The sequence below is a fragment of the Salvia splendens genome, chromosome 6 (assembly GCF_004379255.2).
Source record: "Salvia splendens isolate huo1 chromosome 6, SspV2, whole genome shotgun sequence".
NCBI classification, from domain to species: Eukaryota; Viridiplantae; Streptophyta; class Magnoliopsida; order Lamiales; family Lamiaceae; genus Salvia; species Salvia splendens.
The window spans coordinates 27,291,548-27,316,057 of NC_056037.1; the positions used below are offsets into that span (position 1 = coordinate 27,291,548).

The 24,510-nt window shown below is 40.6% G+C and overlaps 1 protein-coding gene across 2 annotated transcripts; it reads left to right on the forward strand.

Annotated features, from left to right (window-relative positions):
* The first annotated feature begins 8,438 nt into the window (after positions 1-8,438).
* On the forward strand, positions 8,439-16,831 carry LOC121808660. Of its 2 annotated transcripts, none has more exons than XM_042209260.1 (12): positions 8,439-8,907; positions 8,993-9,094; positions 9,185-9,265; positions 10,705-10,814; positions 11,291-11,426; positions 12,382-12,480; positions 14,348-14,450; positions 14,539-14,945; positions 15,025-15,201; positions 15,283-15,480; positions 16,077-16,403; positions 16,517-16,831. In XM_042209260.1, the coding sequence occupies exons 1-12, from the start codon at positions 8,662-8,664 to the stop codon at positions 16,607-16,609; spliced, it is 2,079 nt and encodes a 692-aa protein (XP_042065194.1). In that variant the 5' UTR covers positions 8,439-8,661; the 3' UTR covers positions 16,610-16,831. The 2 variants fall into 2 exon arrangements, with proteins under 2 accessions (XP_042065194.1, XP_042065193.1); XM_042209259.1 differs by having other exon boundaries at positions 8,440-8,907; positions 14,348-14,456.
* The last annotated feature ends 7,679 nt before the right edge of the window (positions 16,832-24,510 follow it).

Here is a 24,510-nt window from a genome sequence, read left to right on the forward strand (position 1 = left end):
CTTAGGAATCCTATATCTACACATAGCTTGGAACATTTTAGCATTAGAATTTCCATGCAAGGTTTTTACCTTTCAAGATGGAATTGTCTTGTCTCTAATCAAGTGTCGTTTGACGCTTAGTGGGAACAATAATTATGAGACTAGTTCTGCAGATAGATGTCTCATGTATGCTATGATGTGTACTAAGTTTGATATTAGTTGTGCTTTAGCATAGCAAGTATATATCATATTAACCATGGCAAAGGACTTTGATTGAGGTAATGAATATACCATAGTACTTGAGAAAGACTAATCGCTATATTCTAGTTTACCAGTCATTCATGTAATGTCCTTAGGGTTACACTGACTAAGTCTTATGACTAATCAGTGATCGAGCAAGTCATCCTCAGTATATGTGTTTACATTAGGAGTATACTCCTAGTAACTTTGATCGTAAGTTTGAGTATGCCTATGAGTATTTTTACTCTAGCAAAGGCTAACTCAAAGGACACACGAGATCATAAGCTAAGAATTCACATAGAGAGATGAAATTAATTAAAGATCAAGTATGCAGCAAAGACATAGTGATGGAAAAGATATTATCAGAGAACAACCAAGCAGATTTTTCACTGAAAAATGCCTTTGTGGCAACATGTTTCCAACATGATGTGAAATGAATGGTAGTTCGATATATCTAGCTCCAATACCTGCTTTGTGTATAAGTGGGAGAGTTTTTTGCAGTGGGTATACTCGAAAACATGTTTTGAGTATAAGTGGGAGATTGTTAGGGTTAGTATACTGAAAAGTATGCTTCGAGCGAGTTTGCGATGTTTCGAGTAAGTTCGCACGAATAAAACGTTGCTTGTATACGGAAAAACTCTACAATCCACTTTTGACCCGATTCAGTATTATTCGAGTCGTTTACACGAATAGAATCAGTATATTATTACATTGTGTTTGCTTGTGCGTTTATAAGATGTTTTATAAACATTTAAATGCATAAGAAGTAAACAAAGCCTAAGTCTTTTGCTTAGTAGACTGGTTGTGGGCGTCGTCCACTTTAAGGTACTACAGTCGGTTCTAAGCAATGCTTTGCAAAAGAAAAAGAAGAATTTCACAACCTAGATAGGCTTTGGCTACCTATCGTGAAAGGTTGCAATGTCAGTCCGATTATTTCTAAGCCTTATTGAAATAAGATGACGTTGGTGTGGTATAGCACTGAATGGATCTAACAACAAGACGAGTCTTTATGCTATCTACTGAAAGACGAGGTCTTGATAATTAATTTCTTAATCTACATACGTTAGCATTGAGCATACGACATTGAGTATCTACTACTTTGACTTACCAAAGGTGCGGGTTTTTCGTCACCCAACGATCCAGGTATATTGGGTAGTGGTGATCATTATCTAGTGGTGCTAGGATTGCTATTATGTTGAATCGTGCACGAGGTGAGTCTCGTTTGATAATGTCCTCAAGAGGAGCTTGAACAAGGTTTTATTATTCGGAAACTGGCCAGTTGGAGTTTTATCACTCTATGAATAATAAATAAGTGTTTCTTGCTAAGTCTACTCTTGGAATTAATAAGATGTTAATTAATTAAGTCCATAGCAGACTTTAATTAATTAATGGGCATTTATATCTTAAGCGCGGGAAATAAATAATAAATAAAATAGAAACCCGGAATACTTATAATTTCGGATTTGGATGGGGAGTTCAATATTACTTCTGTAGTGGCTGCTCGTAATATTCCAATATAAGCTTGTATTAAATTGTGGGTTCAATTTAATTAGTAAAAAGCTAATTGGGGGAGCCCATATCCAAAACCTTCCATAGATCCCTGACTGGGCCCAATATGAACTATTATAAATAGGAGAATAAAAGAGACAGAAAACACAATTTTTAGAGAGATAATTTTCGTCCCCTCTATTATTAAGAGGAGCTCGAAAATTCTCTTAGTTTCTCCTCCGTGAGTTTTTCAGCTCTCCTCCGTGAAAAAGATCTGTCTTCTTTATTCGAGTCCTAGTGTTTCGATAAGATCAGCCCACCCTGATGTCGAGATACAGTTCGGGACACCAGTCAGAAGATCTGTGGTCTAGTATTGAAGATCATCGTGGAGAAGGCGCAAGCAATCGACGATTCTTTGGAGAATCAACGAGGTAAATTGGCTAACTCCGTAGAATTCATGTTTAGGATTTATATTCTATGAGCATGAATTATTTGCGTTCTAGCATGCAATTCTGTGTTAACATGTGAATAGATTAATTCCATAATCGGTCAAATAGATCCTACGTCTGATTTATTTGTTTGTACAAGTCTTCCGCTGTGCAAGGGGCTCCAAAACCCCAACATCAACAACTGAAGAAGGGGACCAAGGTCCATTGGACACCGGAGTGTGAGGGTAGTTTCCAATTGTTGAAGGAGAAATTGACCACCGCACCTATTCTAGCCGTGCCGGAACCGGGAGTAGACTATGTGGTTTACACTGACGCGTCTAAGGTTGGACTCGGATGTGTTTTGATGCAGAATGGTAAGGTGATTGCCTATGCTTCACGGCAGTTGAGGCCACACAAACTGAACTACCCCACTCATGACCTGGAATTAGCAGCCGTTATGCACGCATTGAAGATTTGGAGGCACCATCTCTATGGAGTTCGGTGTGAGATTTTTACCGACCACAAGAGTCTGAAATACTTCTTTGAGCAGAAAGACTTGAACATGAGACAACGCAGATGGCTTGAATTGGTCAAGGATTATGACTGTGGCATTAACTATCATCCGGGCAAGGCAAACGTAGTGGCCGATGCATTGAGCCGGAAAGCCCAACCACAATTGGCAACCTTTCTCACTCAAGAAGCGGAGTTGATTCGCGAATTCAGCAAAATGCGATTGGAAGTAGTGAGAGCTCCGGAGACCGTGAAAGGAAAGATCGCCACCTTGGAAGTGGTATCCGATCTGCGAACGAGGATAATAGAAGGACAACGAAATGATGAAAATTTAGAGAAGGTTCGACTGAAGGTGAGGAAGGGCGAGCAAGAGAAATTTCGAGAGGAGGCTGATAATGCTCTCACTTATGAAGGGAGACTTTGTGCGCCAGACGACGAAAGACTTCGAAATGAAATTTTGATCGAGGCACACGAGACTCCATACACCGCTCATCCTGGAAGTACGAAGATGTACCAGGACTTGAAGGGATCATTCTGGTGGGATGGAATGAAGAGGGACATAGCTTCGTTTGTGGAAAGATGTTTGGCGTGTCAACAAGTAAAAGTTTTACATCAACGACCCTACGGGAAGCTGCAACCGTTGGAAATCCCGGAGTGGAAATGGGAACATATCGCCATGGATTTTGTGACGGGATTACCAAAGACCCGGCAAGGGAATACAACCATTTGGGTAATCATAGACCGCCTCACCAAGAGTGCGCATTTTATACCTATCCCTATAACTCATGGATCCGACAAACTGGCCCGGATTTATGTGAAAGAAATCATTCGGCTACATGGGGTGCCAGTAACAATCACGTCAGACTGAGATACAAGGTTCACTTCAAGGTTTTGGATAAGTCTGCAACGAGAGCTTGGTACACGACTGAATTTTAGTACTGCTTTCCATCCACAAACCGATGGACAGTCTGAGAGAACGATTCAAACTCTCGAGGATATGTTGAGAGCCGTGGTTCTTGACAGAGGAGGAAATTGGGAAGTTGTACTACCGTTGATCGAGTTTGCCTATAACAACTGTTTCCAGGCGACAATAAATATGGCCCCATATGAAGCATTGTATGGGAGGAAGTGTAGATCACCACTCTACTGGGATGAGGTTGGTGAAAGAAAAATACTCGGGCCAGATTCGGTCGAAGAGATGATTGAGGTCGTGCGACAAATTCGACAAAGGATAAAAGAAGCTCAAGACCGACAGAAGTCGTATGTTGATGTCCGGCGTACAGATTTACAGTTCAATATGGGAGATAAGGTGTTCTTGAAGGTATCTCCGTCGAAGGGGGTAATGAGGTTTGGTGTAAAGGGGAAATTGAAGCCACGATACGTAGGGCCTTATGAAATCCTTGAGAAGGTGGGACCCGTAGCGTATAGGTTGGCATTACCGCCGAGTTTTGGGACTGTGCATAATGTTTTCCATGTGTCACAATTACGAAAGTATGTGTTCGATCCCAAACACGTGGTTCATCAAGAGGAAATGATATTGAATCCCGACTTGAGTTATGAGGAGAAGCCCGAAGCTATTCTGGACAGGAAAGTGCAAGAATTGAGGAATAAATCGATCGGGTCCGTGAAAGTACTTTGGAAACACCATGGCCACGAGGAGGCTACTTGGGAACTCGAAGATAAAATGAAAGAGAAATACCCGGAGTTGTTCATTAGAAATGAGTAAATTTCGGGACGAAATTTCTGTTAAGGTGGGTAGAATGTAACGCCTGTACTTTTAAAGTACTAAATTAAAGCATGTCATGAAATAATTAATATAAAATATTTATGCATGCTATGTTTCTCGTTAAAATGTGCTTTGGAAAATAGTATGGTTTCTATGTGATGATGTGATTTTTTTGGAACGTCCCTTTTTTTTATGAACTTTGAGAGACATGTTGAAGGTCTCATTGAAAGAATGACGACGATATTGCTATATTTAGCAAGACGAATGAAATACGTGGAGATGAATATTTTTTTTGGAAGACGACGTCCGTAAATCAAGGAATGGTTGAAGGGATTATATTTGGGACAACACCAAATATAAGTTGTGCCGTTAAACGTACTTTATTTTTTTTGGTTGTGAAGAACGAGATAACCAAAATTAATAAAGACCCGTGAATTTTATTTATCGAAGGAAAATACGAAAATATAAAGTATGAACTTATTTTGGGTTTTTCAAAATAAATTAGAGTCCAATTATTTACAAAATAGTTTGGATCCTAATTATGTTAAAGCCACCAAATAATAATAGTATACCAACTTGGGCTTTCAATAATATAAGCCCAAAACCAATTTAATTAATGCTTGAGCCCAACAAGCATGGAATTTAATTAAATCAAGCCCAAACCCTTTCTTCCCCCCCCTCCTCTTCTTCTTCTTTTCTTTCTCCTTATGGCCGACGGTTTCCTTCTCAAAGAGGAGACTCTCCATTTTCTCCATCTCTCCATCTTCCTCATCAATGCTACCATCCAAGAGCCACCACCACTCCTCTTTAATCCATTCTCGGACACTTCACATTACACAACAAAGAAAACAAAGAAAAAAAGTGAGAGGAGCCGAGAGGAAGGGAGGAAGTTTTGGCTACCATCTTTTGTGTTTCTTCTACCAAATTCAACCATTTTGGAGGTATAATTCTTTCCTATCACCAAGCATGAGATTATTATAGCCTTGCATATTTGTTTTTACACCTTCGTATTCCATAACCCAACCAAATAACACCAACTAAGAATAAACCAAACGATCGCCGTACGTAACCGAAACAACGAAAGAACTTAACTTTATAATGAAAACGCGTGTTGCGGGTTGATTCAGGGTCGTTCGGGGTAGTTTCGAACGAGAAGAAGTCACTGCCGGCGACGGGCAGCGGCGGACATGCCGCGCTCGACTCTCCCGGTGCCGACGACGTCCCGGAGGCTGGACCTCCCACGGCGACGACCGCGACGTTCCTCTCCCCGGCGAGACAGCAGCGGCGCTAGAGCAGGCGGCGACGGCGGGTGAACGGCGACAACAGCTTCTTCCCTGCAGCCCTGCGACGGCGGCGAACCGAGGCAGCACGGCTTCGCGACCTCCTCGGCGGTGACAACAGCTTCCGACGGGCAGCATCCCTCCCGGCGACGAGCAGCGGCGGCTGCTCGTGGTTTCAGTCGAAGAGAGAGAGAGGGAGAGGAGATAGAGAGTGAGATAAGATTGGGCCATGTTTTTTTTCTCTTTTTAGTTGGGCCTCACCAATTATTTTTTTTGGAGGAATAAGGTGGGCTAAGTAAATATATCTTTTGGCCGTCAATTAATTTAAATCGCGGGAAATTATTTAATTAAAGCTCGGAACGTTTGAAGAATGAATAATTTACCCTAAGCATGAAATAATACTTTTCAAAGGTAAATAATTGCGATAATTAAAGTATACGCTTAAATAATTCTTTTTTTTTGAAATTATTTTCGACGTCACGGAAAATACGATGAACCAACGGAGGAAAGAACGAGCGTAAGCGGCCGACTAGCGTCACACGCGACGCCTTGGGCGGCCGACGAATAACCTAAAATGCACGAAAACCGAGAAAGAGAAATAAAAGATTCTAATTAGAGTGCATGCATTCTAAATGTCTTCGTTACCGAGATTGATGTGTACTTTATGTATTTTCCGAAAAAGGTGGTTCGCACGGCCGCTAAAAGTCGGAACGAGAAGCTACTTAAGGAAAACTCTAAGCTTTTGAGGTGGACTTTATTACTTAAACTCTTTAATTGCAATTGATATATTTATGGTGAGATAAGGGTGGTTTAAATATTATGTCATGCCGTACTTTATGTTTTGAATTGTCTATCTGATTGTCTACTAGAATAATGTTCTACTAGACTCTGATGGTTAACGAATTCAGGTCTAACTAGGGTCCAAGCCCTACTTAGGCTAGTGCACTGATGGGGATCGTGAGCCGTCCCTTAGGTCGGCCGGTCCACATTCTCGTTTCACATGATGGGGATCGAGTTTGTGGCCACATTCTCGTTTCACATGATGGTTCAGATATGGTATATGATGGAGGATGACGATTGTCCGCGCGAACACTATTTTTATTAAAGGAATGATTTTAGTGTTTCTCGGCCTTTTAAAGAAAAACCCGAGTTTCACTCAATGATGGCTGACATAATTCTATCGATAAATGTATTTCGGGCATGAGTTCACTGGGTGCATCAAGTACTCAGCCCCTGCATATGTTTTCCCTATGTGCAGGTTGAGCGAGGACGGGAGGCGGAGGATGTTGAGCAATGATTCCGGAATTGTATTCAATAACTGTTCCGGTTACTATTGTGTCTTCATACATAGTAGTAGCCAAACTCTCAATTGCTTCCGCTACTCTACGTTTTAAGAATTTCTTTTATTTTCTTTGAACTGTTGAACTATGTCATTTTCGTTATGTAATTTCGGGATTGAACCTTTGGTTTGAATAAATGAAATTTTGCCTTTTGATCTACATGTCGTACCCCTTGATTGTTTTCCCCCCTTCTTCCCCGCTTCTTAATTCCCCCATTAGTCGTGATCAACCGTGTTTTCTATCCTTAGAAAATGCGGTCGGGGCAGGTAGAGGCTTCGGCTCCTACGGGGCGATGGTGGTGGCGGCGGGGCGATCTATAGTGGGGCGACGGGCTATGGACGTCCGCCCCGTTTGAGTTTTTTATTTTTTTAAAAAAAATTCGAAAATTATATCTATAAATACCACTCCTCCACTTCTCATTATTTTCACACCAAACATTCCACCTCTTCACACACATATTTTCTGTCACTATAATTTTTAGTCTGAAATGGACGATTTATGGAAGGACGCGTGTAATTATCTGATCCAAGAGGTGGAGTACGAGGCCGAGGAGGAAGAAGTTTGGGCACGTAGGGGAGGTGCCGGTGCAGTGTGAACACTATTATGATGTTTAATAGATTAATATTTCGTTGTATAATTTTACCCCCACTTTAATACAACGAAAATGTAGTGTTTAATTTTAATTTCCTCATTTATACCCGTTTTTTTATAATTACGTATAGTGCGATAAATATAATTACTTATTATAATTGAATTAACATTAAAATTAAAATTGGTTATTAAAATTTCAGAGCTATTGAAAGTGTCCGCCTATAACGGAGCAGTGGAGGAAAAAATTAGGGCTATGGACAAAAAAGTGGGGCCGTGGATAAAAAAAGGGGTGAGCCTATTGAGGAAGGCCGCCTATACTGGAGGCTTTGAATATACAATGATTTGGACTTTGAAGTTTGAATCCAATCTGTTGGTGTTTCTTGTGGGAGGCAATATTCCTGGTCGGCCCCGGCGGTACTGCATCCTCAAATTATGGTCGAAGCCGGTCTGCAGGGAGTTGGATCCCCTGCGGTGCACAGCAGTGCACCTCACACCACAATAAAAAAATATTTTTTTTTTATTATTAAAAAATTATGTTGTGAGGTGCACAGCAGTGCTGTGCACCGCAGGGGATCCAACTCCCGGTCTGCAGTTGGAGAGATAAAGAATTGAATAAAATCTAAATAGATTTGTACAAAGAAATGGGTAAATAAGTAATTTCAGTTATGTATCTGGATCGCACCCAATTTGACTGATAGGGAAACCACTCATTTCAGCCTCCATTGCTTGGGCCTTGGATGTTTGTTTCATCAGCCCTTTAAATATCATTTCATGCAAACCTAAAATTCATTTTATTGAATGCCGACGTGGCACAACAATTGCCAAATTTATCCATCCCTCCGCGCCGCCTCAGTGAACCCAATTTCCATTTTCATCCAAATCCAAATCCGAAAACCTATTTGCACATTTCATTTCTATCCATCTAAAAGATCACGCCTTTCTCAATCGTCACGCACACACACACCCCAGAGAGAGAGAGAGAGAGAGAGAGAGAGAGAGAGAGATATGTTACCGTACACACTCACAATTCAGACTCAGCGCAGCGAATAACAGCAACGAAGGAGATTCCACTAGATACGATGGATTCCACGCCTGTAAATTGGGAAGCGCTCGACGCTCTCGTCATCGACTTCGCTAAATCGGAGCGATTGATCGACGACTCGCCGCCCTCCTCCTCCTCCTCCTCCTACCGCTGGCGCCTCCTGATTTTCCAGATCAGGCGCTCCGTCGAGTCCGGCGACATCGACTCCGCTATCGACCTCCTCCGGAGCTACGCCCCCGCCGTGCTCGACGATCAACGCCTCCTCTTCCGTATGCAGAAACAGGCACGCGCTCAATTTCGCTTCACTTGTGAGTTTTTAATCGCTGTTGCGTTTTGTAATTCGATTTTTTGTTTAATTTTGGAATTAGAAATTCATTGAGCTGTTGAGGAAGGGAACTTCCGGTGATCGTGATTCTGCGATCGACTGTGCGCGGAAATATCTCGCGCCGTGCGCATTAGATGCCTATCCGGTACCTTTGCTTATCCGTGTTAATGAGTACTAATAAGTTGAGTGTTGAGGAGTTAGTCGGTTGCTGATTCAATTTTGTTTCTAATTGAAGGAAGCATATGAGGAATTTAAACATGCTCTTCTCGCCTTTATTTATGACAAAGATGATCAGATGTCTCCTGTGGCAAATGAGGTAACCTGAAATACGATTTCGTTATGATGATACTGCATCCTCTCATGTGACAGAACATGCTATTTATTTAGTTTATGTTCATAGTTTTGTTGGAGGACAGATTGATTTAAAGAGTTTTTATGTATAAATCTTCAAGTACTCTGCATAATCAGTGTTCCAGAATGTGGCCAGGCAGCCCCAGCCTCAGCAAATATGGCCCAGTCGGCCTTAAAATGTGGCAAGCTGCCTAGGCGGGCAAGGTGGGCTAGGCTCCCATTTAAATTTTGATTCAAATTTAATGACCAAGACCGTGTTGCTCTAAAACTTGTTTTTATTGATTGGCTGAAGCCAGAGCCGTGTTATTTTGGGACATGCTTTTTTTGATTAAAAGGTGTGTAATTGTTATTGTATAAGATATTATGAGCTTGTGGCATGTCTTTTCCGTTGGATTGCATGTTATAGTTAATCAGTAAGAGAATCAGTGTAAAATGTGAAATGGATTACGCGAATGAATACTACATGTACTTAGATATATGGTTCATGTTTTAGGTTTCTAAACAGTGTGGAGAATGATTAGGAGTATTGTTTTATGCTACCTTGTTTTATCATTTGTCCAAAGTTCGGAAAATTTCTTGTACTCCATAAAGTAATAGTATTTATTTTGCTTTTCGGCTGCATATTCATTTCTGTTTTGATGATCTTATAGCTAAAGACAAGTATCTGGATGGAAGTTCTTATATTCAGGGAATTGATAAGAAAATTTATGAACAATTCTCTTGAGAGAAGTCCAATATTTGAAGTTCACTTTCTGATTAGTAGTATTATTCATTACCTAAACAGCACTTTGATAAGTTAAAAACTAGTTTCTGCTTGCTCAGTGTTAGAGAATTAGTCCTTACTACACCCTGACCTGCCATTTGTAGTTGGTATACTTTCATTTGTGGTTTCAAGTACAAAATAGATTCTAATTTGAATGATCCAATATTTATTAGGAGCTTTAAACCTTGTTTTTTATCTAAATAATAATTTTGAAAGTAAAGTTCGTCATCACGTCTTTAACTCAATTATCTTTTATATGTTCAAAGTTCTGACACCCAAACAATATTCATGTATTACTATTAACTCCAAATTGAATTTCAATGATAAAAGTGGTAATATGTAGGTCATATCGCGCTTAGTTAGCATGTGTAGGTCATATCACGCTTAGTTAGCATGTGTAGGTCATATCACGTGGAAGAGGGTTTGTGTTTCATAGCAGATGCAAAAGTACATGCTTGTTAAACAATTTCTTCTATCACAAGCATTTGATGTTGCTGTTTGGAAAGCCAGTGATGTTTGGATCATGATGTTAAACCTGAGTAAATTCCAACGATAAGAGTTATCTGTACGACTTATTGAGCAAATAAATGACATTAATATATTCTGTATAAATGCTTATGTGATTTTTGTAATTGTTTCAGTGGTCTGAGAGAAGAAGGTTTGAGATTGCAGGGCTTTTATCTTCTATATTACGGGCCCATTTACAAGCATATGATCCTATATTTACCATGACATTGAGATATTTGATAAGGTATGTCTTAAGTCTTTTGTTCATATAATAATATAGGGAGTTTGACTTAATTACACATATTGTAATTGGATTCAAAATACCGTGCGCAGTTTTGTGTACTGCACAAATTCATACTTGCCAATGTTATCAAATAGCGGATATGGTGGCGCCATGGCGCTATGGCATGGTGTTCGGTGGTGGAAACGCCATAGCACCATGTCGCTGCCATAGCACCGCCATATCCGACATTTGACAACATTGCGTATGTACTGCATTTAGGAATAGGGCATTATGCAAGAAACATGGTTGTTAGAGTGGTATATTATGCTTTATTAATTATTTAAAGTGTTTTAGATGTTATATTTTTAATATTTTTTAATTTTTGAATTATATATAAATATATAAGTATTATTTTATTTATTTAATTTTTGACCGCCATATTTGCTCATCTTATTTTGAGATTAATGTCACTTTGTTGAATGTTTGGTGATATGCAGTATACACAAAGGATTTTGCCTTCATCAAGGAGTTTCATCACCTGTAGCCAATCTTACAGAGAGGCTGCTCCTTGAGGAACGTGACACTCCTGCTACACCACAAGAAAGTTTGTTTGAGGTGCCTCCATTTGATGAGGTATTGTTGCACTCAGATAGTTGGTTTAGTAATCCAAAGTCAAAGTACCACATTGGCCTCTTTAGGAAGCAGTGTTGTGAAAATCGCGCTTGGGGCGTGGGGCGGTCAGGGCGCGGCTGTAGTCGCCCCAGCCACCCTGGGCCGAACGATATTCATGGGGCGGGCTGGGGCGAGACTGGGGCGGGTTGGCGCGAGCCGGGGCGGTTGGAGCGGCTGAAGCGCACGCGGGGCGACGGTGGGGCGTTGGCTGTTTCATGCTCAGAATTCCGGCGTATTTAATAAAGAGGGAAGAAGGGATGAGGAAGATGAAGGGATCACTCATATTTTAACGTTACAATTTAAGCACAACTTTTTTAGGTGTCTTAAGTGATCAATTAGTGGCAGTGCTGCAGCGTTTTAGGTCTACTAAATAAATAAAATAAGTCATCTCTCTGTTTCTCTCTTGAAGAAAGCATTTAGTACACTCTTCCTTATAGGTGCCTACTCGCCTACTGGTAATATTATATATTTATTTATTGTCTACTGATAATATTATATATTTATTTATAGTATTATGCTTCTAGGAAATTTTGAAAAGGTATTTCTCTCTTACTTGAGGCCTAAAGGCACATACTGTTACACTTATACACTTATACTACTAAGAAATTTATACAAAAAATCAGTTGCATGCACTACAAATTAGTATAAGAAACAGCAAACACCTATATAACTATATAAAATATATATTAAAAATAATGCAGTGGTACTAATTCTATTTTTTAAGTATCGGTCGCCCCGATTCGTGGGTCTCTCGCCCCGTCGCTCCATCGCCCCGCGGCCCAGATTTTATAGAATCGCCCCAGAGCGCCCCACGCCCCTAACAACACTGTCAGGAAGCCATCTTTACAGAAGCTCATTGTTTGATCTAAGAATATACTCATGTTTTGGATTTACTTATATTTCGTTTACACACCAGGTGGACATTCAAGCCCTTGCTCATGCAGTGGAGCTTACCAGACAGGGTGCCATTGATAGCATGAGGTTTGCCAAGGGTGATATATACAAGGCATTTCAGGTCAATGTCATGTGACTTAATCATTTAAGCCATATATTGTTTACTGGACTATTTTATTATGAAGTGGTTGTTTACCTTAGGGCCTGAGGAAAACCCTGTTTTACATAAAACATTTTGACCAGGCTTTTTAACCATGTGATTTACCACTAGATTTGTGTATTACTTCTTGTGTGGGTCAGTGTTAATGAAGTGAGGAAATAATTGAAGGCCCCTATTCCGGTCCCCCCCCCCTCCCCAAACCCCATATCAGCATCAAGGGCCTGATATCAGATGAAATGGAGAACTTCTAAAGTTCATTTCTGTCAAATGATAATTTTAGAAGCTCATGATTGCAAATCTGCAAGTAAAAGTGGCTTTTCTGTGTTGTTGTGCTACCCTTATTATCCCGATTCCCTGAAGACTAGTTTATGGTGAATTCTTATCGCCTGGTTTTAAATGGAAAATTACATGTTAAATTATATTTCTAAATCCCCCCACTTTCTAGTAAGCAGTGTTTTAAAAAAACGGAGATGGCGGCGCCGTGGCGGATGGCGGTGGCAGTTTCTAGGCTCAACGCCACCGCCACCATGTGATATGGCAGTTTACTCCCTTTTTTGAATGGCAGCCGCCATTCGCGAAGCGCCGTGGCAGGCGGTCGAGATGCCTTTTTGCCTTGTAAAACGACCCCACTTACCCCACTACCCGGCCCATTTGACGTGTAACCTAGCCCATTGGCCATTATAAACAGTCTATTTATAGGGCTTATGGGAGTTTCTGGCTTCAAAATCATAACCGCTGTTGTCAATCCAAGTTATCGTCTCTCCAGTCTCCACACGCACAAGGCTCCAGATTCTAGATTTTCATTCACGATTCAAGATAACTGAAAATTTATGTACTACTACTTGGACCATCCACAATAGCATCAGACTAGTCTAGCCAAAAACTCTTCCTGCCACATCATCATGCCCTTCCTACAGCCTAGCCACTTTCCTAGCCAAGTAACAGCCTAGCAATAGGCTAACAATAGCCTAGCCAATGCCCTAGCCCAACAAATAAATTGACAAATACGATTTAATTCATTTTAATTATTGGTGTTTATCAAATATTAAAAAAATGAAATGGAATGAGTTGTAAATATAGAGTATAAATAAAAATAAAAAAATAAATAAATAAATCGGGTAGCCTATTGCTCGCCGCAAAATAGGCGGCCAGCGATCGGCTAGCCGGTTAGTCCATGCCCAACCTCTCGTCCGCTCCGCGCTCGTCCTTACCGTTAGCCGATTGCAATAGTGGACTAGACGCCCGCCCTAGCCACAAGCCTGTGGCTAGGGCGGGCACTAATCCACTATTGTGGATGCTCAGTTTGTATTAATTCCACTATTTAATTCTCTCTCTTTTCTTATAACTGTTCTACTCGATGCATGGATTAATTCCACTGTATAATTCTCTCTTTTCCTATAACTATTCTACTCGATGAAAGCGTCTCCATAATTATTGTCTTCCACCATTTAATTTTCTAATTTTCCTATAACTATTCTAATTTTTTTGCATCTTATGTTATATATTATATTTTATTTATTTGTTAATTTATCGACCGCCATTTACGCCATAATACTGCCATGCCGACCGCCATATCCCTATGGCGGTTTTTTGACCAACCGCCATAAGCCGCCATACGCTATTAATAACACTGCTAGTAAGTGAATAAGAGATATCTCTCACAGTGAGTTACCAGGTTATCTTACATCTTTTCTGTTTTTAAATTGCTCGATGTAAAGTGGAAGCTCAATGTGAAATGAAGTATATTTCTTGCTTTGAGTTCATAACTCTTTATTGTTGTAATATTGCATTTGAGGCTTATGAATCGTATATTTGTTGTTTATCACAGAATGAATTATGCCGGATGAGAGTAGACATCTCGGTGCTTGATGAACTTGTTCACGAATATTGCATTTATAGGGGTATCGTGGACCCTGATCCAACAAACCCGGGTGAAAGTTAGTTTCTTTGAAGTTGGAAGTAATATACTATTGAATATTCTTTTAGCAACTGTTCTAATAATTGCATTATCAACGACAGGATTGCATGTTGCAACTGAAATGGAAACTGCGGATAAATGGGAAGCTGGCAGCAGTTTATCTGAATGTTCCATTATTACCGACAGTGATAAATCAGTAAGCAGTGCTCTGATGGAAGGTTCTCATACTAAAAAAGATCCAGTTAGCTCACAATATTCTGATATGGATGTGCGATATCCCTGTGAACCAAACAGTCTTAGTGAAGATTGTAGTACCACTAGAGTACGCCAGCTGGAAGACAACAGAGCTTTTCAAAGAAACAGAAGCATTGGAACTGTGGATAGGGGCAAACGTAAAAGATGGAGGGGGAGAGATGAAACTTTTGAAGTTGCTTCTGAAGCTTTCACTGGAAGCAGCTGCAAATATGGTGTTGGTGGTGCTACTGCCTTACTTGGTTGCACAAGCCTGGTAAGATCTCATGATTAGGTTTCTGCTTTCAAAAAAAATTACTATGTCGGAACTTCTCGTCACTGCTGTTATTGTGCAGGATCTCGAAAAGTCCATTATAAAAAATGTAAGCAGCATGGCTGACAAGTATGAGATTATTTTGGGTATGAAGGATTTAGCTAGCGAGGGAATGGCTGCAGAGGTTGTTGAAGAAATAAATGCTCTCGATCCAGATTTTTTCCCTCAGAACCCAACGCTACTATTCCAACTGAAGCAGGTTTAGTCTTTGTCCAGCTTTTTAATACTTCCTTTCATACATCAGATGTAGAGGTGTTTACATGCCTTTGCTTGGTTGCAGATTGAATTCCTTAAGCTTGTCCGAGCGGGTGATCATTCTGCTGCATTGAAGGTTGCCTCATCTCATTTGGGGCCTTTGGCTGCTAATTATTCAGCCTTGCTTAAGCCCCTGAAAGAAACTTTGTTCACTTTGCTCCGCTCAAGTGAAGAACCTAGCGGCAAACATTTGCCCTTAGATGCTCTCGCAACTTCCCTTCAGGTATTGTGTGCTTTTAATATGGGATTCCCTCGTGTGTTTTTTTTGTTAGTTTTACATCCATTTTCTGTATGACTCATAGTTGTTAAATAGCGGCTATGGCGGTGATATGGTGCTATATTATATCGGTTAGTAATGAAAACGCCATCGCCAGACATTTTTCTGTATCGGCCGCCATGCCCGCTGGCGACATGGCAGTGTTTTCATGTAATTTTGACTTTTTTTGGTTCGAATTTTGACTTTTTAATGGTTTTTTTTACTTTTTAATTGAATTTTGGTATAAGCCCAAATTGAACCGGCCCACCCAACCAACCATTCTTACCCATTTTATTTTATAATTAAAATGAAAATAGATTAAACTTAAAATAGAAATTGAAACCCTAATTATAGTGATGAAGCAATGGATGCCGATGATAGTGATGAGTAGAGGTGCCACCGATTCCAGAACCGGCGGTTACGGTTCCGGTTTTGGAAATTGCCGAACCGGAACCGAACCGCGAGGGTGTTTCGTGGTTATATCATTTCTTAATGTGTTAATGTCTTGGCTTATATTGCGTTGTCTTATTTGTGAAACTTACGCTTAATCACCTTGAGTGAAGATTGCAATTGGCCAGAGGTTTGGGATCGAAGAACCCCAGCTTATGAAGATCATAAGGGCGAGCCTCCACACTCACAATGAATGGTTCAAGCTTCAAATGTGTAAAGACCAATTCGAGGGGCTCTTGTGGATCAATTCGCTAAAGGAACACGGTGGTCCTTTGTTAGGAGATTCTGCTTCTAAGTCGAGTATTGACACGTGCACTCAAGGCTCCTCTCCAGCCACAATATCCTCCAGTAACACGAGGATGCAGGAAGACGGTAGTAGCTCTAATCAGATCTCATCTAGCGATATCGGATGTGATGAAAATGCAATACTGAAAGTGATGGTGAGTCCTCGGCTTCATACGTAACGCACGGCCTCACCCACCATTTAAATCCATGAGTATATCAGGCGATCTTGTGATGCAACGGTTATTAACACATGGTGTTACTGTTTCAGGAATTTCTTGCTCTACCGCGAGGAGACGCAATTCATCTACTTGCCCAGTACAACGGAAATGCAGAAACAGTGATCCAGCAAATATTTGCTTAGTGTAAAAAAAGAGTGTATGTTAACACCTGAAAATAGTCCCTTGTTATTTAATTGGACTATTTATTTCATCGCACCTCAATTGTGTAATTATGGAACTACACTACACAGATAGGGAAAGTACCTGGTTTGATATTGTAAATAGACTTGGTGGAAAATTGTATGTTCGTTTATCTTCTGGGATTTAATTTATTTATTTATAGGAATAAACAGGTATTCTTTACCCCTGAATCGCCTATTTGGCTAGATATGTTGCCAGTTCTGTGAACTGAAGACCACCTAACCTAAGCACTCCCTTTGTCTGTCAGTAAATTTTCTTTCATCTTCGTCCGCCAATAAATATTTCGATTTCACTTTTACTATATTTATTAATTGGATCATATCTTTCATTAATTAATTTCACTCATATTTTATTGACTAAAGTCCATTTTTGGTCCCTTCCATTTGGACAAAAAAACTTTTTAGTCCTTTACATTAAGTTTGTCCCAAACAATATGTTTTGACTCATATTTAACCTTTTTCGTTAAAATTAACGGTCAAACATGTTTGACCAAATTAATAACTTAATTATAATCTAATTAACTAATTAATGATATTTTAACGATATTAATAAATAATTAAGCAAAATTAAAATTAAATTAAAAAAATTCCAAATCGTTTTCCCAAAGGTTTCCTTCTCCTCCTTCTCACAATTGCTCACTAATTCCCTAAGGTTGTACAATCAAACTCATAAAATCTTAAGGCAGAAACCATAATCGACAAAAAATGTCCAGCCCTTGGGTATTAAATTGGAAAAAACTCCAACTCCTCATAGTTTGTTCGAATGGCCGAGAGGGAGTGTATGGTGAGAAATCGAAAGAGAGAGTGAGAGATAGAGACCGAGAGTGAAGGGGGTGAGACAGCGGTGGCGATCCTTGGCAAAGGCGGACAGCAAGCAAAGGGCATGACAACAACTGATCCTTGGCCGCGATCCATTAGGGTGTCCACTATAAGGCGGACACCCTAATAGCCCCGCTCCAGTTTTTGTCCATAGCCCCAAAATTTTATTTCCGCCACTATGGTGGACACATCCAATAGCCCCCAAATTTTATAATCAATTTTCATTTTAAAATGTTTTTAATTTTAATCAAGTATAATTAAAATAATTGCAATGTAAATAATTAGAAAACGAGGTAATTTGGTCGAATATTCGTTGTATTGCAAAAGGGTAAAATTATACAACGAATATTTAAAATAAAATACAACTAAAAACTCCGCCACCGTCTACTCAGTGTCGGAGTCGGCTTCCTCGTCTTCTTCTTCTTCTTCTTCTCCTCCTCTTCCCTCGCTGCTGCCGGCCGCGGTTTCCCCAGGAGCATCATCAGCCAACCCTAGTCGACTCTCAATCCGAGTGATGAGCTTCCTATAGACGTTCCTGACGTACGGGTCACATTCCGCTGCGTATTTGCTGCATACGTCTTGCAGTTGTTGCATCAACTGCACATCTATGTTATCCCTCAAGACCTCATGGGGACCTTGCACCATGTGTTGTGGGATTGGGGCGGGCTGGGGGATGCGAGATCCAGACGCGGCCGACGATAGGCGGGAGGCACTTCTAGCCCCTCTGGCGCTGCGGATAGAGGCCTGTTGTCCCGGGGACCGTCCTCGCCTAGTGTGTGTAGCGGCTGGCTCTTCGACTTGCTCGTCGGGCTGCTGTAGTCCCCGGCAAGGTTGTGCCTTGTACGCTTCGGCCCAGGAGCTGTGTTGACTTCTCGCGCCATGATGGCCTTGAATTTCGGACAATCCGCGAGGACTAGATACTCCTCCCACAATGTGAACTTCGGCCAGCCCTCCGTGTTGTATTGGCCCATCGACAGGGCCTTCACGTCTGTTTCGCTTCGGCCACTCTCAGCGTGGAGAAGGTTGTTCTGGTATATGGACGCGAACCGCTTGGTAGCCCGCAGAATCCTACCCCACTTTTTTCGGAGCTGTTCTGGGTCGCGCTAATCGGTCCCGTCGGGTTTGAACTCGTCGTATGCCATCATGACGCGCCTCCAAAAGCTCCCATCGGGCTGATCGGTGCCCACCATGGGGTCCGATGTGATGGCATCCCACGCCCTCGCCACCGCAATGCTCTCCGATTTGGTGTAGAGCTTGCCCCGGCTGGAGCCAGAGCCACCGCTACCGCCGACGACGCTGCCCTCGCCACCGCCACTGCCGACGCCGCTGCCCGAGCCGCCACCGACGTTCCCCAAGCCACGGCTGCCGCCATTGCCGCTTCCGCCCCTACCGCCACCGCCCCAGCCCCGCCAGAGCCTCGGGCCAGAACCGACGTTTCCACCCGTGCTACCGGCCTATCCGGGACGCCGGAACTGAGCAGACCCATCATAGTATCCAGTGCGTCTTGATCTGCTTCGGTGAAAGAAGATTGGCTGGATTGGAAAGGGGACTCCGGACGCGGCTGGTTAAGCGCGTCGAGGTTGGGTCTGTAATCTCCAAATGCGGAGCGACTCAGATTCCGCTGAAAAGGTGGGGGCGTTGGAGAAGACCTCCGCGACTGAGATGGAGGTAGGTTTGGACTCGATGCCCACGGCGGGGGAGATTGACTCCAAATCCACGGCTGGGACGGAGACCCGCCATATCCCGACGGCTGAGAAGGATAGCCGCCATATCCCGATGGCTGTGAAGGACAGCCGGCCGACGGCTGTGAAGGATTGCCGCCATAGCCCGATTCCTGTGAGTCGGGTGATGCGTCGTCTCCACCGTGCATTTTTAGAGAGTGAAAGTGTAGATAGTGAATGGAGGGATTGTGTGAAAATGGTGAAAAAATAGGTGGTGGAGAGTGGTATTTATAGAGGTGATTAAAAAAATAAATAAATAAGAATTGGACCGAAGACCGCCGGCGCGGCGAAAGGATGCCCGGCGCGTCCTCGCCCTGGTTTCGCCTATCCGTCGTCCGCCGCCTACCGCCCCCCATTTCCTAGTCCACCCCGGGGGCGGACATCTTCTTCACTATAAACTGCCCCGGGACCGCCCCGCCGTGGCTATAGGCGCCGCGGTCCCATAGTGGATGCTCTTAAAGGCGGTGTCTCTGTGCAGCGACCCACCAATGCGAGAGAGAAAAGAGGATGGCGAGTGACAGAGACAGCTGTAGTTTGATGATGAGACGGCAGCGGCAGAGCTCCACCAGGCCGCGCGATGGGAGGCGACTGAATTTTTGAGCACAAGTTTTTAGGAGAAAAAAATATGAGAGAGGATAAAATGAGAGAGATAGAATGTTGCTTTTTACCATAAAAGGAAATGTGTCACTTATAGTGGGACGGGCGAAAAAGAAATAGGCCTCACTTATAATGGGATGGATGGAGTGCTAACTTTTTCTACCTACTTTATTTTATAAAGTTAAACAATTTCTTAAAATCCATGGTGATCAAATATACGACATTTAATTTTAGGGTTTAGTATAATGAAAGGATTTAATCATGAAAGGATTGAAGTATTAGAAGTATTTGTTCCCTCTTTTGATAAAATTATACTATAATAGTATATTGTATTTTCTAAAATAGAAATAACATATCTCTACTTCTTTCTCTTTTATTTTATATTCTCTCTATTTGATTCATAAAACACAACATACAGGCTCGTGTCCAAAATGAATATTCCCTTTGTCTCTCATTAAGAGTTATATTTTTTCATTTTCGTACATTTCTCAAAAGGTCTTATTTCACTTTTGTCGTAAAATGAGAAGTATATCTCACATTCCACTCACATTTTATTATAAAATTAATATTCATATTACACAAACTTATTTATCCAACTTTTTTTTAATATTTTAAAAATCCGTGTAGAAACTAAATATGATTCTTATTAGGGATGGAGGGAATATTTTATATTTAGTGGAGCGGAGTGAGTATAATCATAATTTGATGTGTCAACTTTCAAGAGTTATCTCATCTATGTTACATTCTTCATCTCCTTTATTTCTTTATAATTATGCCCCTTTGCAACACCATCTCCCCAAAACCGTTATGCAAAATATAACTACTTTGAAGCTTTTCGTATGAGGTGTTGTACATGGTTATGATCATATTGGTGTTAGCTGGCTCTTATTTGTCACGTTACATATTTTATTTACTTGACAACACGTAACATTGGTATATCGTGAAATAAATTTGAGTTTTTCATTTATTGATAAAATTTATACTCCGCTTTGTTTAAGACGATATGAGAATTAATGCATGGTAAAGCAAGAGAGATGAGGAGAAGGGTAGATAAAATAGTTTAGTGGATAGTGAGACCCATATTATTATTAGTATTTAATGGTAGGCTCTAGTGGTATAAATTGTAAATAAATTAATATATATGAGTAATGAGTTTGTTTCCAAAAATGAAAATGAGATATTTTTATGGGAATGATGAAAAAGGAAAGTGCCCTTATTTTATCAGACGGATGGAGTAAAAAATATTTACTCCATCCCTTAAATTTTGTCTCGCTTTGACTGAACACGAGTTTTAAGAAATGTAATGAAAAATGAGTTGAAAAGTCAGTGGAAAGTGAGTCCTACTTTTATATACTCCCTCCGTCCCACATTACTTGAGGCGTTTCTTTTCGGCACAGGATTTAAGAAAGTTGTGTTTAGTGAGTTAAATAAAGTAGAGGAGAGAATAAAGTAAGAGAAAGAAGAGAGAGTAAAGTAAAAAAAAAGAGTAAAGTAGGTGAGATTAGATGTTTTGTTTTTAGTCAAAAATAGAAATGACTCAAGTAACTTGGGACAACCCCAAAAGGAATACGACTCAAGTAACTTGGGACGGAGGGAGTATTAGTTTTATAATAAAATGTGAATTGGAATGAATTAGTGGAATATGTGGTCCAGTATCAAAAATGGTAAAAGTGAAATATGACAAATTTAGTGGGACAGATAAAAATAGAAAAATGTGACAAAATTGAAGGGACGGAGAGAGTAATAAATAAATGAACAAATTGTCATTATTTTACATTGTAGACTGATCGGTAGACCTATGGTTATGATAGATCCTTCATTCAATATCTTGTAGAAGTTAGTAGTTGACTTTCGCAATCTTAAGAGCATCCACGTACATGCTCTTAGGCAAGAGCATGCTCAAGAGTCCTACCATTCTATTATTCAATTTAAATACTTCAATTATTAAAAACATTTCAACAATATTAAAATGCATTAAAAATACTTGAAATATTATTACAAATTACTAAAAAATTAAAAATTACATAATTAAAATCCTAAAAATTAAAACTTACATAATTAAATTCATAAAATTTAAAAACCCACTACTCAAGGCCGAATTTCGCCAAAATGTGTTGGATTATGTCTTCTTGTAGCTCAATGTGGGTTTTTGGTATCGCGCATTGTGTGTCTTCTTTCGGTCCTCTCGTTTGCACACATCGGCGTGGGGAGACCTTGCAGTTGAGCTTCCGGCTTCATCCTCGTCGGAAAAGTTAGTCGTCCTCGGTCCTTCGTCAGCTATAATCATGTTGTGCAAGATAATACGCATGTACATGATGTCAACAATATTCTTTGTGTTGGATTATGTCTTCTTGTTGGATTATGTCTTCTTGTAGCTCAATGTGGGTTTTTGGTATCGCGCATTGTGTGTCTTCTTTCGGTCCTCTCGTTTGCACACATCGGCGTGGGGAGACCTTGCAGTTGAGCTTCCGGCTTCATCCTCGTCGGAAAAGTTAGTCGTCCTCGGTCCTTCGTCAGCTATAATCATGTTGTGCAAGATAATACGCATGTACATGATGTCGACAATATTCTTTGTGTACCACAGCCGAGACGTGGTCTTCACAATGTTGAATCGGGTTTGAAGGACCCCAAAAGCTCTTTCGACGTCTTTCCGAGCAACCTCTTGACATTGCGCATAAAGAGTCCGTTTCGGGTCTTGCAGCATGTTGAGCGTCTTCACGAAAGTCGGTCACCTTGGGTAGATACCATTGGCGAGATAGTACCCCATGTGGTATGGATTTCCGTTGACGGTGAAGTCGATCACCGGTGCTACACCATCCAAAAGATCAATGAAGAGGGGTGAAGAATAGAGCACTTTCAAGTCGTTGTTGGATCCGGCCACACCGAAATATGCATGCCAAATCCATAGGCGATAGTCGACAACCACTTCAAGGATAAGCGTTGGGCCGCCGCCTTTGTGGCCTCTTAAGTGTTGCCCCCTCCAAGCATTCGAGCAATTCTTCCACCTCCAATGAATGCAGTCAATGCTGCCAAGCATACCAAGAAATCCGTTGACTGTTTTGTGAAGATGAAACAACCGTTGACAATCTTCGGCGGTGGGTGCCCGAAGGAATTCCTCACCGAAAACAGAACGAACACCGGCGTAAAAATTTTTGAGGTATAGGATTGCAGTTGACTCACCCACATGCAAATACTCATCGAACATATCAGCCGTTTGCGCTGTAGTAAGTTGTCGGAGGGCACAAGTACACTTTTGCAACGCCGAGAGACTTTGCCGACTGGTACGTGATTGGAAGTATTCAACACGGGCGGACAATGTATTGACAATACGCATAAACAAGCTTTTTGACATGCGGAAACGGCTGGAAGTAATCTGCCGGAAATCGCGGCTCGTCGGAAAAATAGTCGTCAACGAGTCTTTCATGGGCTCCCTCCCGGTCACGAGGGATGTAGCGGTGATTTGATCTCGTTGGTCGAGGAGGAGGGGCGGCGGCGGCGGCGACATAGGCTTCATAGGCGGCACAATATTGTTGATAGTATTCTTGTTCTTCGCGCTCCGTTTCCGCAATGATATCGTTCGGATCCATTTTTGAATTTAAAGAATGTTTGAGTGAGAGAGAAATATGTAGGTGAGTTGTATGAAAAAATATGAGAGAAGTATGAGTGAGAGATAATTTGATGTGAAAAAGAGATGATAACTGTGTGTATTTATAGATGATTTTGGGATTAAAAAAATTTAAAAAAAATAAAAAAAAGTTCAATAAAAGGCTATATTTTTGGGAATCCAAAAATATAGTTTTTTTCATTCTTCGGATTATTTTCGATGGGTATAGATGTTCTGTTCAAGTTTATATTTTGTAGAAACCAACTATAGATAAGGTTATTTCAAAACTCTTAGCTTTATTCAAAACAAAATAAATTAAATTGAGCTACATAATGAATTAATGATTATAAAATATTTTTAACACAAAAATTGAAATTAATTATAAAGGTTTCATGATTACGCAATCTAATGGTAAATCAACATGATTGCGGCACTTATCCTTAAAAATTAGACAAGTTTTATTATTTTAGGCCACCCTTCAAAATTAGACTAAGTTTAAATATGAAAAGTTTTTAATTATTACACACCACTAATAATATAGATCCCACAATCCATTAGAGCATCCACAGTGGAGGCCTATCTCCGGAGCCCATCTCAGAGCCTATCTCCATTATTTACTGCCACATCAGCAGGTTCATCCCAGAGCCTATCTCCCTGCAATGAGAGCTCATCCCAATGCCTATACCAGAGCCCATCTCATTTTCATATCATCATTTTTATTTTTATTATATATTTTATTTTTAAACAAGATGATAAAAAAAATTCATTAAAAAATGAATGTGTGAAATGATGAGGGATGAATTATTGGATAGAAGTAAAATGATGAGAGATGAATGTGTGAAATCAGTGGCGAAGCCAAAAATTTTACGATGGAGAGCCCAAATTACTATTAATAGTTATAGGATTTTTTCAATGTTCGTGATGTTGGAAGCTCGAAATAATTGATATTTTCAATCTTTACATATGTATAATGGATGGAAATAGTTTATTTTTAATGTTTAAATGTCACCATAGCAAATATCAACAAAAATATAAGTTAGTATAACAAATAGAATACAATAATTATTTTTTTAAAATTTTTAGTATGAGTATAATGATGAAAG

What these genes read in the sequence shown, in the direction of transcription:
- LOC121808660 (XM_042209259.1), top strand. Translation starts at nt 8,662, where the DNA reads ATGGATTCCACGCCTGTAAATTGGGAAGCGCTCGACGCTCTCGTCATC. An exon ending in AGGTGCCTCCATTTGATGAG is followed by an intron (nt 11,427 to 12,381) that starts GTATTGTTGCAC and finishes TTTACACACCAG; the next exon opens with GTGGACATTCAAGCCCTTGC. An exon ending in ATATATACAAGGCATTTCAG is followed by an intron (nt 12,481 to 14,347) that starts GTCAATGTCATG and finishes TGTTTATCACAG; the next exon opens with AATGAATTATGCCGGATGAG.